This window comes from Aureococcus anophagefferens, assembly GCF_000186865.1.
Source record: "Aureococcus anophagefferens unplaced genomic scaffold AURANscaffold_41, whole genome shotgun sequence".
In the NCBI taxonomy this organism is placed as follows: Eukaryota; class Pelagophyceae; order Pelagomonadales; family Pelagomonadaceae; genus Aureococcus; species Aureococcus anophagefferens.
Genome location: NW_008705598.1, coordinates 245,350 through 259,710, shown reverse-complemented (window position 1 = coordinate 259,710; position 14,361 = coordinate 245,350). Strand labels below are relative to the sequence as shown.

At 73.9% G+C, this 14,361-nt stretch overlaps 5 protein-coding genes across 5 annotated transcripts; 4 read left to right on the top strand and 1 right to left on the bottom strand.

The window, feature by feature from the left end:
* Nucleotides 1-1,699: 1,699 nt before the first annotated feature.
* Nucleotides 1,700-2,554, top strand: AURANDRAFT_3714 (hypothetical protein; the record flags this gene model as incomplete). The annotated part of the gene is made up of 1 exon (XM_009043003.1): nt 1,700-2,554. A coding segment is annotated over one exon (855 nt), but the record flags the coding sequence as incomplete, so codon positions are not given.
* Nucleotides 2,555-3,331: 777 nt separating this feature from the next.
* Nucleotides 3,332-3,598, top strand: AURANDRAFT_16352 (hypothetical protein; the record flags this gene model as incomplete). The annotated part of the gene is made up of 1 exon (XM_009043056.1): nt 3,332-3,598. A coding segment is annotated over one exon (267 nt), but the record flags the coding sequence as incomplete, so codon positions are not given.
* A 2,306-nt stretch (nt 3,599-5,904) lies between these two features.
* On the bottom strand, nt 5,905-6,501 carry AURANDRAFT_33254 (hypothetical protein; the record flags this gene model as incomplete). The annotated part of the gene is made up of 1 exon (XM_009043021.1): nt 5,905-6,501. A coding segment is annotated over one exon (597 nt), but the record flags the coding sequence as incomplete, so codon positions are not given.
* A 540-nt stretch (nt 6,502-7,041) lies between these two features.
* AURANDRAFT_33181 (hypothetical protein) lies at nt 7,042-7,566 on the top strand (the record flags this gene model as incomplete). Its single annotated transcript, XM_009043057.1, has 4 exons — nt 7,042-7,120; nt 7,180-7,269; nt 7,356-7,426; nt 7,495-7,566. The coding sequence occupies 4 exons, from the start codon at nt 7,042-7,044 to the stop codon at nt 7,564-7,566; spliced, it is 312 nt and encodes a 103-aa protein (XP_009041305.1).
* A 285-nt stretch (nt 7,567-7,851) lies between these two features.
* On the top strand, nt 7,852-14,354 carry AURANDRAFT_67549 (hypothetical protein; the record flags this gene model as incomplete). Its single annotated transcript, XM_009043058.1, has 4 exons — nt 7,852-9,175; nt 9,223-10,685; nt 10,988-13,081; nt 13,257-14,354. 4 exons carry the CDS (start codon nt 7,852-7,854, stop codon nt 14,352-14,354), a joined length of 5,979 nt encoding a protein of 1,992 aa, XP_009041306.1.
* Nucleotides 14,355-14,361: the final 7 nt, after the last annotated feature.

Below are 14,361 nucleotides of genomic sequence, written 5' to 3'. Positions count from 1 at the left end.
CTGAGGATCCCGGGCTCTGTTGGTTCAACGACTTTCAGATGCCGTCTGTTGCCACAGGAAAAAGCTGGGGACTGGCCCGGCTCCGGCGCGGACCGCGCGCACCGACGCGGCGTCGCGGCAGTGCGAGCTCCGGCGCGGCGCGCGGAACCGCCGACCGCGCCGACCGCGTCGGCGCCGGCTACCGGCCGACCGCATGGAGGACTACCTGCGCGTCGTGCGCGCCCACGACAGCGCCGCGACCTGGCAGCTGAGCTGCGCCGTCGACGACGCCGTCGTGCGCCTGCGGCCGCTCAGCGAGGGCTGGGTCGAGGTGCGGCGCGTCGACAACTCCGCCGTCGGCGCGGTGCCGGAGGCCTGCGTCGCGCGCTGCGACGCGAGGGCCGCGGCCTACGCCTTCGACGCGCGCGAGCCCTGGCAGCTGGGCCTCCGCGTCGGCGCCGTCGTCGCGGAATTCCGCGACGTCGGCCAGGGCTGGTCCGAGGTCGTCGACGAGACCGGGTTGCGCGGCTGCGTGCCCGGCGCCTACCTCGGGCCGCCGCTCGACCCGGACGTTTCCCGTTTAAAGGACGTCGACCGGAGCGCGCTCGCGGCGCTCGCGCTCGCCGACGACGGCGCGACCGGCGGCGGCGGCGGCCGGGAGGTCGAGGACGACTTCGGCGGCCGGCGCCGCTACGACGCGGCGGCCGCGGCCGCGCTCGACGCCGCGCGGGCCCGCGACGGATCGCGCGGCGTCGTCGAGTTCCGGTCCGGCGACCCGGACCCCCGCGACTACGCCGTCGACCTCGCGCGGATGGCCCAGCGCAACCTCCGCACGGGCAAGCTCCGCTCCGTGCGCCGCGGCTCGGGCGCGCCGGCGTCGCCGGCGCCGTCCGCCGACGTCGCGCCGGCGGCGCTCGCCGTCGACTCTCCGCCGCTCCGCCGCATCGACGACGTCGCGCTCGTCGACCGGGTCGAGGCGCGCGCGGCCGCCGCCGCCGCGCCGCTCGCCGTCGCGGCCGCCGCGGCGGCGCGGCGGCGGTCCGCCGCGGCCGCCGCCGCGCCGCCCGCCGCCGCGGCCGCGGCCGCGCCGCTCGACGCCGCAGCCGCCGCCGCGCCGCCCGCCGCCGCCGCGCCGCCGCTCGACGCCGCGGCCGTCGAGCCCCGGTCGTCCATGAGCGACGTCGTCTTCTCGTCGACGAAGCGGGCCGCGCGGCCGCCGGGCTGGAAGCCGCCGCCGCCGCCGCGGCGCGAGAAGCCGGCGGCGATGCCGCCCATCGACGAGGCGAAGAGCGTCGCCGGGCCCGCGGGCGAGTACGAGGCGCTGCTGCGCAAGGTGCTCGCGGACGGCCTCGTCCACTTCCAGGAGCTGGGCGTCGTCGAGGATTTCGAGAAGCGCCGCGGGCTCGGCGCCGCGGACCGGGAGCGCGCGCTCTCGCTCTTCGGGTGGACGCCCGACGAGTTCCGGCGGTCGCCGGCCTACGGCGAACTGCTGAGCCTCGTGCTCGCGGACGGCACCGTCGAGGCCGCGGAGCGCGACCTCGTCGCGTCGTACGAGGCCGAGCGGGGCATCGCGCCGCGCGAGCGGACGCGCGCGCTCCAGGGCCTCGGGTGGACCGACGACGACTTCTCGCGGAGCGGCGCGAGCCCGCGCGCGGCGACGCCGAAGCGGCCGGCGTCGCGGACGCTGCCGCCGCGGCAGCCGAGCTCCGCGGCGCGCGGCGGCGTCGTCGAGTACGCCGTCGACGAGCTCGCGGCCGCGACGGACCAGTGGGCCGCGGCGCGGCGGCTCGGCGGCGGCGGCTTCGGCGACGTCTTCCGCGGCGCGCTCCGCGGCGGCGACGTCGCCATCAAGCGCGTGCACGCGCAGTCGCTCCAGGGGCTGCGGGAGTTCGAGGCGGAGATCCGGGCGCTGGGCAAGCTCCGGGACCCGTCGCTCGTGCGGCTGCTGGGCCACGGCCGCCGCGGCGCGGGCGACTTTTGTTTGGTCTACGAGCTCTGCGACGGCGGCACGCTCGAGGACCGCTTGGCCGACAAGCGGAACCCGCTCGACTGGAGCGGCCGCGTCGCCGCGGTGCGCGACGCGATCCGCGGCCTCTACTACCTGCACACGCAGGGCGACGGCGAGAAGTGCTTCATCCACGGCGACGTCAAGACCGCGAATATCCTGCTCACCAGCGCCGGCGGCGCGAAGCTCGCGGACTTTGGTTTGGTGCGCGAGCTCGCCAAGGGCGCGACGCATGTGGGCACGACGTCGCTCACGGGCTCCTGGGGCTACATCTGCCCGGCCTTCGCGCGGACGGGCCGCGTCGCGCCGTCGACGGACGTCTTCGCCTTCGGCGTCGTGCTCCTCGAGGTGCTCACGGGCCTACCGGCCATCGACGGCGACCGGGCCGGCGCGAAGGACCTCGTGTCGCACGCGGGGCCCGGCGCGGCCGCGACGATGGCGCGCCTCGACGCCGCGGTCGCCGCGGCGCCCACGGCGCGGACGGCCGCGGACCTCGCCTGGCGATGCCTCGAGGACGACCCGGCGAAACGGCCGTCGTCCGAGGACGTGCACGACGCCATCGAGGAGCTCGAGCTCGAGCAGAGCCGCCAGTCCTTCGCGTCGCGGCGGCCGCTGTCGGGCGCGACGGGCCGCATGCTCTTCGGCGACGAGCCCGCGACGCCGCGGCCCCGCGCGTCGTCGGCGTCGTCCCCGACGACGCCCCGGCGGCGGCGCCGCGTGCGCGTGCTCGTCGGGTCCTTCAACATGAACGGGGAAGGTTTGGACGTGTCGACGCTCGGCTCCTGGCTCCGCCACGGCACGGTGCTCGACGACCGGGGAAGGCGCGTGCTCGCGGATCTCGTCGTCGTCGGCCTCCAGGAGGCGGCCAAGGGCCGCGCGTTCACGGCGCTCGTCGGCCACCTCGAGGCGCACCTCGAGAGCCACGCCGCCGTCCCGGAGGCGTCCATCGGCCACACGCGCATGGGCATGCGTCTACTGGTCTACGCGCGCCGCGACGCGGGCTCGCCGTGTCCGAGGTCTGCAAGGACGCGTTCACGGCCGGCGGCATCTTCAAGGGCGCGCTCACGGCGTCCATGCTGCTGTCGGGCGACGGCTTCGAGGAGCGCTTCGTCTTCACGACGGCGCACCTCCCGGCCCACGAGGGCAAGGCGGAGAAGCGCAACGCGGCGCTCGCGCGCATCCGAGCAGCGCGTCGCCGAGACGATGCCGTCGCCCGCGTCGCTGTTCGTCTTCGGCGACCTCAACTACCGGAGCAACCCGGCGCTCGACCTGTCCGTGGGCGTCGTCACGCCCCAGTCCGCGCAGCGCTGCGTCGACGCGGGCGACTACGCCGCGCTCCAGCGCGTCGACGAGCTCCGCCGCGAGCTCGACGACGGCGGTTCGCTCGCGACGTTCGCGTCGCCGCCGTGCCGCTTCCCGCCGACGTTCAAGGTCGCGAAGAAGCGGGGCTTCTTCTACCTCAACAGCCGCCTGCCGTCCTACACGGACCGCATCCTCTACGCGGCGTCGGACGCGGCGGAGATCGCGCCGACGGAGTACGACGCGGCCGGCGACGTCTGCACGTCCGACCACAAGCCGCTCCGGGGCTGCTTCGAGGTCGCGCTCGGCGGCGGCGACGCGGCCGACGCGGCCGGGGGCAACCGGCGGCGGCCGGCCGTCGACGACGTGCGCCACTCCGTCGCCATGCCGCGGCGGCCGCCGCCGCCGCCCGCGGCGAGCCCGCGGGTCGAGCCGCCGCCGCCGCCGCCGCGGCCCGCGGAGCCGCCGCCGACGAGCCCCCGCGGCCGGGAGTTCGTGGTCCACGTGCCCCGCGGACGCGCGGCCCAACGCGATCCTCCGCGTCCGGCTCCCCAACGGCACCATGCTCGGTGCTTCGCCGACACTGGTTCAACTTGATATGCATCGTTGTCTTCACTTTCGTCTTCTCGTTGGAGCGCTTCGCATCAGCGCTGCCCCGCCTGCCCCACCATGTCCATCGCGTCGTCCGCCGGTCGGCACACGCGCGTGCGGCCCGCGGAGTCGCGGGAGCCGAGCCGGAACCGCATGGACAGCGTCAACGCGCGGCGCGCCATGCAGGAGGCGGCGATCCCTGTGACGAAGGACATGCACACGGCCGCCGCCGTCGCGGCGCTCACGCCGTCGCGCCCGGCGCTTCCAACTTTTTTGGGGGGGCGGCGCGCCACGTCCGCGCGAACCGCCGCAGGTCCTTCATGCTGCCCGAGGACCGGCGGCCCTACCGCGAGGCGCTGCTCCGGGCGAAGGTCACCGCGGGCGTCGAGCTCCGGAAGCTGCTCGAGTCCGGCCGCGTCGAGGGCACGGGCATGGAGCGCATCGGGCTGCGCTACCACGACGCGTCCTACGACTTCTGCCACATGATGACGGCGATCCACGAGCAGTGCGCGGAGAAGACGTCGTTCTTCGCGCCCCCGGAGGCGTTCCTGGGCAAGGACGCGCCGGAGACGCCGCCCGAGGCGGCCAAGCCCAAGCCGAAGAAGTTCTGGAACCCCCTGCCCCTGACGAAGCTCAAGCCCCTCGCCAAGTCGCCCGACGAGAAGAAGGCGCCGGACGCCGCGGACGCGGACGCCGCGGGGGAGGACCGCGCGCGCGAGAAGGAAAAGGCGGCGCTCAAGAAGGAGAAGACGTTCGCCTTCCCGAAGCGGCGCAAGAAGGAGAAGGCGCCCGACGCCGACAAAGCCGCGGCGCCCGCGGCCGCGGCGGACGCTCGCGCGGCGCCCGCGGACGCGCCGCCGCCGCCCTAAAATAACTTTAACTTGAACCTGAAAAGAAACGCCGAGCGCTCTCGCAACGATGGAGGCCAAGGAGGGCGAGGCCAAGGCCGACGCGTCGTTACTATCAGAGGTCGCGCGCTACTTCAAGGACCAGGCCTTCATGTGCTCCAAGGACGAGGGCCTCGAGGTCGTCTTCGACGATTTTGTCGCGCAGCATTCGGGCGCCTTCGCCGACGACGCCCTCGCGCGGACCGAGGGCCACTCCTTCGAGTTCACGGAGCTCCACGAGGAATACCTCCGGCTCTTCGAGAAGGCGACGGAGCGCGTGCTCGAGGTCTGCGGCGGCACGCGGGAGCGGTTCGCGCGCGAGTGCCGAGACGCGTTCCGCCGCGGCGGCGTCCCCGACGACGAGCGGCGCGCCCCGCCGCGTCCCGGGGGACGCGCCCGCGCGCGCGTCCCGGAGCCGCGCGCGCAGGTGGTTCCTGGACGCGGCCATGGCCGCGCTCGAGTACGAGGCGTTCTACGATACCATGGTCCGCGCGGGCGAGCGGCGGCGGAAGAAGTAAGGCGTACCGCTTACTCCGGCGGCCAGGCGTAGCCGGGGTAGGTGGGGACGAAGGACCGGTAGGGGAAGAGGGACTGGTGGCCGTCGGACCAGCCCACGGCGAGCGCGTAGTTGCCCGTGCGCTTGAGCGTCATGGGCCGCAGGCCGGCCGGCGGCGGCGGCGGATTCCGCGACGCGCCCGTGTGCTCGTCGACGCACTTGGCGCAGCGGCACCGCGCGTAGAGCTCCGCGGGCGCGAGCCGCGTCAGAGCGCCCGCGTGGTCGACGACGAAGTGGTCGCCGTCGAACTCGACGGCCGGCTTGCCCGCCGCGTCGAGCGACGCGAGCTCTCCGAGCACGTCGTCGACCAAAGCCTCGAAGCGGCCCACGGCCTCGGCGCCGTCGGCCGACGGCTCCACGCCCGGCGCGCAGATGGGCTCCCCCGCGTCGCCGCGCTGCGCGACCTCCGTGAGCAGCGGCAGGCCGTGCACCGTCTCCAAGCCCCACATGTCCACGAGCTTCCGCCGCTGCGTCGGGTCCCCGAACAACCCCCGCGGCCGCCGCAGCAGCTCCGCGAGCGGGCCCGCGACGGTTTCGTCCAAACCCTGGGCCTCCACAAAAGCCGCCGCGTCGCGCTCCGCGTCCGCGCGGGGGAGCGCGAACTCGCGCAGATTTTCCACGACGGCGACGACGGGCACGTCGACCTCGTCGAAGAGCGCCACTCCTTTCACGACGTCCGCGAAGGAGAGGCGGCTCGGCGTCGTCACGACGACGGCCGCGTCCATGTCGAGCACCTGGCAGAGCGTCAGCTGCGCGTCGCCCGTGCCCGGCGGGCAGTCGACGACCAAGACGTCCAAATCGCGCCACGCGACCGACGCGACGATCTGCTGCACGACGCCCGACACGCGCGACCCGCGCATGTAGGCCGGCGCGTCGTTCAAATAGCCGAAGGACATGAGCTTCAGACCGTGGGCCTCGAAGGGCTCCAGAAGCTCGCGGCCGTACGCGTCCATTTCCGGCGCCAGGCGCACCGCGCCGTCCTTCGGCTCGCCGCAGAGCACGTGGACGCTGGGCCCGTGGACGTCCGCGTCGGCGAGGCCCACGTCGAGGCCCCGCTTCGCCAGCGTGAGCGCGACGTTCACGGCCACCGTCGACTTGCCGACGCCGCCCTTGCAGGAAGACACCGCCAGTATGGTCTTCACCCGCCGCAAACTCTCGCCCCGCCGGTTCGCGGAGACGCCCATGTCGTAGCCGTCGGACTCGAGCGGGTTCGCCGGCGGCGCGAGGTCCTCCGGCGCCTCGTCCTCCTCCGGCGGCGCGTCCGTGCGGACGACGACGGCGCAGGCGTCGGACAGCGCGCCCTCGTAAACGAGCGCGTCCCTCACGCCGGCCGCCGCCGCCTCGACCTCCCGGACGCAGGCCGCGGCGTCGGCGTCGCCGAGGCCCTTGGGCACGTCGAGGAAGAGCTCGAGCGCCTCCGACGACACGGCGACGGAGCCGACGACGCCGGAGGAGACGACGTCGCCGCCGTCGACGAGGACGCCCCGCAGCGCCTCGACGAGGGACACCTTGGTCAAAAACTCCTGCTCCGCGTCGAGCGGGGCCGACCGCGCCGCGGCGACGCGCGCCGGAGGCGGGTGCCGGACCACGAGGGCCGAGGCGCCGGCCAAACAGGCGATGATCCACCGCATCACGTCCCTGTCTCAACGTCAAACAAATCGGCATCGACTTCACCATCGCGATCATCGCGCCGAGCAGCTCGACCGCGCGCGCCGTGCTCGAGCATGGCGTCGAAGTCGATCATCGACCTCGAGAAATGCATCGATAAAGAAGTCCGCGTGAAATTCCAGGGCGGCCGCGAAGGTGCGCGCATGCGCGCGCGCCGCGCCGCCGCCGCCGCCGCCCCACGCGCGCGCCCGCAGTGCGCGGCGTCCTCAAGGGCTTCGACCAGCTCGTGAACATCGTCCTCGACAACTGCGTCGAGTCCATGCACGGCGCGTCCGCCCGCGCCCGTTTTTATTTTCGTCGCTTCCGGCGGCGGCGCCCGCGCCCGCGCCGGCCTCCGACGGCGCGCCGACGGCGCTCCCTCCCCCCGCAGACCCCGACGACCCGTACCGCCTCACGGACAAGACGCGGAAGCTCGGCCTCGTCGTCTGCCGAGGGCTCCAGGTGCGCGCGCCCGCGCCCCCCCCCCCCCCACCCCGCGGCCGCGGCCGCGACGCCGCGCCGCGCCGCAGGTGAGCCTCGTGTCGCCCGTCGACGGCATGGAGGAGATCGCGAACCCGTTCATCCAGCACTCCGAGATCTAGCCTAGGAGTAAAAAAAAGCCCGTCGGTGATCCCCGTCCCGTCGCATTCGACGTCGCGTTCGCTTGGAACCGGGCCCGCCGCGGCATCATGATCGCGGGAGAGACGCACGCCGCACATTCTCCTCCAGGGTGCGTGTACACGAGCAGCGGCACCGACCGGTGTTTCCACGCTCCATGCATGCCATCTCTGAGACGGGCTGTCACGGGCAGAGTAGTTTATTAAAAAACTGCAAGCGCGCGTTCTCCTTGAAGTGTGGGCAGCCCAGCCATCCATTTCCTCGGAGTCATGGCTGCTTGGTGGAGAACGCTCGTGCTGGTCGCAGCCGCCGCCGCGGACCGCCAGGTCGCTTCCATCGGCGCCTATCCGGGTTACGCCGGCGACCTCGCAGTCTCGGGCGTCGTCGTCGTCTCCGAGACGGACGGCGGCATCGAGATGACGGGTACGCTGACGGGCCTCGAGGCGTCCGTCACCGGCGGCTACCACATCCACAGCGGCACGACCTGCGCGAGCGCCGACGACGTCGGCGGTCACTACTTCGAGGGCATGGCCGACGATCCGTGGACGACGAACTACGAGAGCGATTCCGTGGGCGTGTCGCAGACGAGCCTCTCGCTCGACGACTTCACCCTCGACGGCGCCTACCCCGTCGCGGGCCGCGCGGTGGTCATCCACGCCGCCGACGGCACGCGCATCGGCTGCGGCGTCCTGGAGGACGCGGTCTACGCCTCAATCGGGCCGTATCCGGGCTACGCGATGATGCAGAGCGCGACGCTGGGGCCCTACCCGGGCTACGACGGCGACCTCGCCGTGGCGGGGTCCGTGATGGTCATGCAGACGGACGCGGGAATCGAGCTCACGGGCACGCTCGGCGGGCTCGAGGCCTCGGCGACGGGCGGCTTCCACATCCACTCCGGCACGACCTGCGCGAGCGCCGACGACGTCGGGGGCCACTACTTCGAGGGCATGGCCGACGATCCGTGGACGACGAACTACGACAGCGACGCCTCGGGGGACGCGTCCGTGTCCCTCGCGCTCGACAACTTCACGATCTCCGGCGCCTACCCCGTCGCGGGCCGCGCCGTCGTCGTCCACGCCGAGGACGGCACGCGGATCGCCTGCGGCCTCCTCGCCGACATCTCGGGCCACGTCATGGTCGCTCAGGCCGGCGGCGACATCGCCGTGTCCGTCGCCATCGCCGACGGGCCCCTCGGTCCCGCCGCGGGCGGCGCGCACATCCACTCCGGCACGACCTGCGCGAGCGCCGACGACGTCGGCGGCCACTACTTCGAGGGCATGGCCGACGATCCGTGGACGACGACCTACGACGCCTACGACTCGACGACCGCCGGCGCCGCGACCTTCGACGTCGCCGGCGGCTTCACGCTGAGCGGCGACTCCCCCGTCGAGGGCCGCGCGTTCGTCGTCCACGACGAGGGCGGCGCGCGCGTGGGCTGCGGCGTCCTCTCGGAGCTGTCGCCGACGGCCGCGCCGAGCCCGCTGCCGACGCCCGCGCCGACGGCGCTCGGAGACCCGACGCCGACGCGCGCGCCGACGGCGCTGAACCCCGGCTGGGTCGGCACGTACTTCGCGGAGCTGGCGCCGTATCCCGGTACGTCCGTCCGCGCGCTTCGTTTCGGCCCGAAGACAATTCCGTAGGCTACGCCGGCGACGTCGACGTCCAGGGCTACGTCGTCGTCGACCAGAAGCTCTACGAAAACTCCGGCGTGTCGTCGCGCTACGTCGACGGCCGCGGCTGCTACGTCCGCGTCGACGGCCGCCTCTCGAACCTCGAGGCGGGCGCGACGGGCGGGTTCCACGTCCACGCGGGCACGAGCTGCGCGAACGTCACGGCGGCCGGCGACCCCGTCGGCGGCCACTACTACGAGGGCGACTACGTGCGCGACGACCCCTGGACCGTCGTCGAGTGGACGACGTCGAGTTCGTGCGGTCCGGACTGCGACAACGAGGGCGCGGCCTTCGAGTTCGCGTTCGGCCTCGAGACGCTGGGCCGCGCGGTCGTCGTCCACGCGGCGGACGGCACGCGGGTCGCGTGCGGCGTGCTCGGCCGGGGCCTGCCGACGCCCGCGCCCAGCACATCGGCGCCGACGCCCGCGTCGCCCGCGCCGAACGCCGCGCCCACGGCCGCGCCGACGACGGCGGCGCCGACGACGCGCACGGCCGCGCCGACCGTGCCCAGCGAGACGGCCTACGAGGCGGCGATGGGTCCCTATCCCGGCTACGACGGCCCCCTCGACGTCTCCGGCGCCGTCACCTTCACGGTGCAGCGGTACCCCGCCGCCGCGGACCGCCAGACCGCGTCCATCGGCGCGTACCCGGGCTACGCCGGCGACGTCGCGGTGACGGGGTCCGTCGTCGTCTCCGAGACGGACGGCGGCATCCAGATGTGGGGCGCGCTCGCGGGCCTCGAGGCGTCCGTGGCCGGCGGCTTCCACATCCACAGCGGCACGACCTGCGCGAGCGCCGACGCCGTCGGCGGCCACTACTTCGAGGGCATGGCCGACGATCCGTGGACGACGAACTACGAGAGCGACTCCGTCGGCTCGTCTACGACGTCCCTGTCGCTCGACGACTTCACCCTGAACGGCGCCTACCCCGTCGCGGGCCGCGCGGTGGTCGTCCACGCCGCCGACGGCACGCGCGTGGGCTGCGGCGTCCTCGCGTCCGCGGCGCCGACCGTCAAGGTGCTCGGCGAGTTCGTCGACGGCTTCGCGGGCCTCGAGGCGTCCGCCAGCGGCGGCTTCCACATACACGCGGGCACGACGTGCGCCGACGCGGCCGCCGTCGGCGGCCACTACTACGCGCACACCGCGGGCGCCGTGGACCCCTGGTTCGACACGAAGTACGAGACCGACGCCGACGGCGCGGTCTCCGGGACCGTCGCGGCGTTCGTCGACTTCGACCTGCCCATCGCCGGCCGCGCCGTCGTCGTCCACGACGCCGCCGGCGCGCGCGTCGCCTGCGGCGTCCTCGAGGCGCTCGGGGACGCCGGCGGCGGCGACGACGACGACGACGGGCCGCCGTGGTCCTCGGCGACGATCCTCATCGTCGCCGTCGGCGCCGCGTCGCTCGCGGTCATCGGCCTCGTGGTCGCCGCCATGGTGCGGCGCCACCCGGCGCCGCCCCCGGAGCCCGCCGTCGCGCACCCGACGAAGGACATGCCCGCCGAGATGGCCTAGGGGCGCGGGGGCGCCCACTCCTCGCCCGTGAGAACCGCCGGACGCGACCGGCCCGGGGCGACCGCGGCGGAAGTCGCGGCGGCAGCGCTAGCTCAGCCTCGGACTTTACTAAGCTAGATAGGGCGCGGCGCGGCGCTGGCGAGCCGGCGAGTTTTTGTGGCTCTGTGGCAATGGAGAAGTCGTCTATGGAAAGCGAGACGCCGGCAGCGGCCGTCGACGTCGAGGACGCCGACGACGACTCCGTGGAGATCGCGTTCCTCGACGACGACGACGACGACGACGAGAGCGACGGCGGCGGCGCCGCCGCGCCCGCCGACGAGGCCGCCGCCGCCGGGGACGCCGGCGACGTGCCCGACGTGGACTTCGGCGACGACGGCGGCTCGGAGTCGAGCGAGGACGAGGGCCCGGCCGGCGGCGTCGCGTCCATCGGCGCCGTGCTCTCGGCGGCGGTGCGCAAGGAGTTCGAGGGCGTGCCCGCGACGCGCGCCGCGCAGGCGCTCGGCGTCCGCGCGTGGCCGTCCGGCACGGTCTTCGTCAAAGCCTCGAGCGCGACGATCTTCGCCGCCAAGGACGAGGCGAGCGCCGCCGTCGGGTCCGTGGCGCGCCACGGGCGGGTCCAGGTCGTTTCCACGTTCGGCCTCGAGGGCGCCGTCGACGGCGACGGCCGGCCCCTCGCGCGGGCCGCGCCGCCCGCGGCCGTCGCCTTCGACGGCGACGGCGAGCCCATCGTCGCCGCCGCGCCCGTCGACGACGGCGACGCGACCTGGGCGACGACGGTCGCGCCCGTCGCGGGCTTCGCGCTCAAAACCAAGCTGCGGCTCCCGGACGATCTGGACTGCTTCGCGCTCCGCGCGCCGCCCCACTACCGGGCCACGTGGGTGCGCCTCGCGTCGGCCCTCCGCACGGACAACAAGGTCAAGCTGAAGATCTACGCGGACAAGGGCAAGAAGGCCGCGCTGTCGCAGCCGTCGATCGAGGGCCACGAGCTCGTGACGCGCGCCGAGGCGCGCATCAAGTACCACACCTTCGTGCTCTGCTGCGAGGAGTGCGAGAAGTGCACGGACATCAAGGAGGTGCGCGCCGTCGCCGACATGCTCGCGGGCCACAAGGACGTCGACGTCGGCCGCGAGCGCGCCGCGCGCGTGCGGAAAAGAGGGGAGACGCTCGCGCACTGCCTCGCGATCCGCGGCGACGACAGCGACATCTCCTACGGCGGCCAGGGCTTCTGCGTGAACCCGGACCAGATCGCCATGGTCCTCGAGAACGCGCGCGACCTCAAGTTCGAGCCCGCGATTTTGGAAGCTCTGGAGCGGAAGCGGGAGGCGTGCGCGTGTTTAAAGTCCAAGTGGGACCCGGACTGGGACGACGCGTCGCGCGACCCGGAGCAGGTCATGCACCAGCTCCACGTCTTCGGCGCCGGCGACAAGCGCGCGAACGGCGAGTACTGCCGCCTCGTCTGCTGCCGCGGCCGCGACCGCCTCGGCGACGACACGCGGCCCGACGAGTGGTGCGAGGCCTTCAACGTCTACGACGAGTGGAACGACGCGCCCGTCTACGTCCACGCGCTCCACAAGAAGATCATGCTGCGCCGCGAGAAGATCAACGGCGGGTCCCGGGGCTGGGCCGTCGTCGAGAACGTCGACGACCGCGCGCACATCCTGTACGCGTGCTTCACGGACGACCTGAGCCCGCCGTTCCAGAAGCGCGCCTGGCGCGCCTACAAGGGCAGCCCGCCGAACCCCCAGGTGTCGTCGACGACGATCCAGGAGTTCTGCCTCGCGCGCAAGGCGGAGGGCAACCTCGCGTACGCGGCGTCGCTGGACCCGGACAACCGCTTCCCCTTCGACGAGGCCATCTCCGCCGAGGAGCTCTACACGGAGGCCGTCGAGATGTTCCACGACGGCATGCCCGTGGACCGCGGCCTCAAGATCTCGCTCTACCTGAACCGCGCGGAGAACCGGCTCACGCGGCTCCAGCCGCTCCACCGCGCCCGGGGCTGGGAGGCGCGCGACGAGAACGAGTGGGAGCGGTCCCAGCGCGACTTCGTCCGCGACGCGCTCCGCGACTGCGACTTCGCGCTCCAGCTCGCGGAGGACTTCGTCGTCGACGACGAGCCGGACGCGCGGCCCTGGGTCAAGCGCGCCAAGGTCAAGGTCGCCCTCGGCGACCTCCTCGGCGCCAAGGCGGACCTCCGGGCCGCGCTGGCCCTCGGCGGCAAGAACCCGAAGATCCGCCGCACCGCGGCGCTCGTGAACGCGTCCATCAAGGCCCAGGAGGCCAAGGAGCGCGACTTCTACGGCAAGATCACCGACCTCTCCGTCATCTCCCAGTGAGCGCGGGGGCGTGCGCCCAGGAGCCCCTAATTTTTACGCCATCATCTTGAAGTGAAACTGCCGCGGTCTGCACCGACGCACGATGCGGACGTCCCTCCTGGCCTGGTGGGCTGCCGCGTGCCTGGTCCGCGGCGCGGCCGCCGGCGCGCTCATCGTCCAGGCGCCGGACTTTGGCGGCGGCGTGAACAAGACGCTCGTCATCGTCGGCGGCGCGTCCATCGCCAACGCCAAGTACGCGCCGCTGGGCCGGGCCATCCAGCGCTTCGCTGCGGCGAACAACCTGAGCCTCTGGGTGGCCATCCCGGCCTTCCCCCTGGACACGCCGAACCCGGCGGCGCTCCCGGCCAAGGTCGAAGAGGCCTATGCGGCGACGTTTGACGGCTGCGCGCCGGAGGACGTCTTCGTCGCGGGGCACTCGCTCGGGGGCATCTTCTCCCAGGCCCTCGTCCACGGCTCGTCCTACGCGGGGCTCGTGCTCCTGGGCTCCTACCTCTCGACGGTCTACGGCTACGACGTCGCGTCGTTCCCGAAGCCCGTGCTCACGCTCGGCGGCGAGCTCGACGGGCTGACGCGCGTCACGCGCCTCGCGCGCGAGCTCGCGTCGCTCGAGGCCGCCGCGGCCGCCGGCGGGGAAGGGGCCAAATTCGACAAGCCCGTGGGCCTCGCGCTCGGCGTGTCCCACTCCCAGTTCGCGTCGGGCGTCAACGTCACGTCCTTCGGCGTCAAGGACCTCCGGCCCGCGGTGACCGAGGGCGCCGCGCACGCGGCGATCGGCGAGATCGTCGCCGCGTTCCTCGCGTTCCAGGCCTTCGGCGCCGCCGCGCGGCCCGACGCGCTCGTCGCCCTCGCCGTCGCCGTCGACGAGCTCAACGCGACGCTCGCGCCCTTCCGGGCCGCGGACGACGCGGGCCGGTGCGCGGCGTGGCAGCGGTCGCTCGCGGCGAACGTCTCCGCGGCGTTCGCCGTCGACGAGGACGACGCGGCGTCACTCGCGGGCTTCGACCTCGCGAACCCCGCAATCGCGGGCGCCGCCGTGCGCGTCGTCTCGCGCGCCGCGGCGCCGCCGAACCCGGCGGACTCGTCGCTCGCGCGCGTCGCCCCGAGCAGCGTCGACTGCAAGGCCCTCCCCGAGGCGTTCCTCCTCGCGCACTTCAACGAGTCGGCCGCCGCGGCGCCGCCGGCCTGCGCCGCGGCGAACGCCGCGGCCCTCGCCGCCGCGCGAGCGCTCCTGGAGGGCACGCGCGCGCTCGACCGCTAGGACGCGA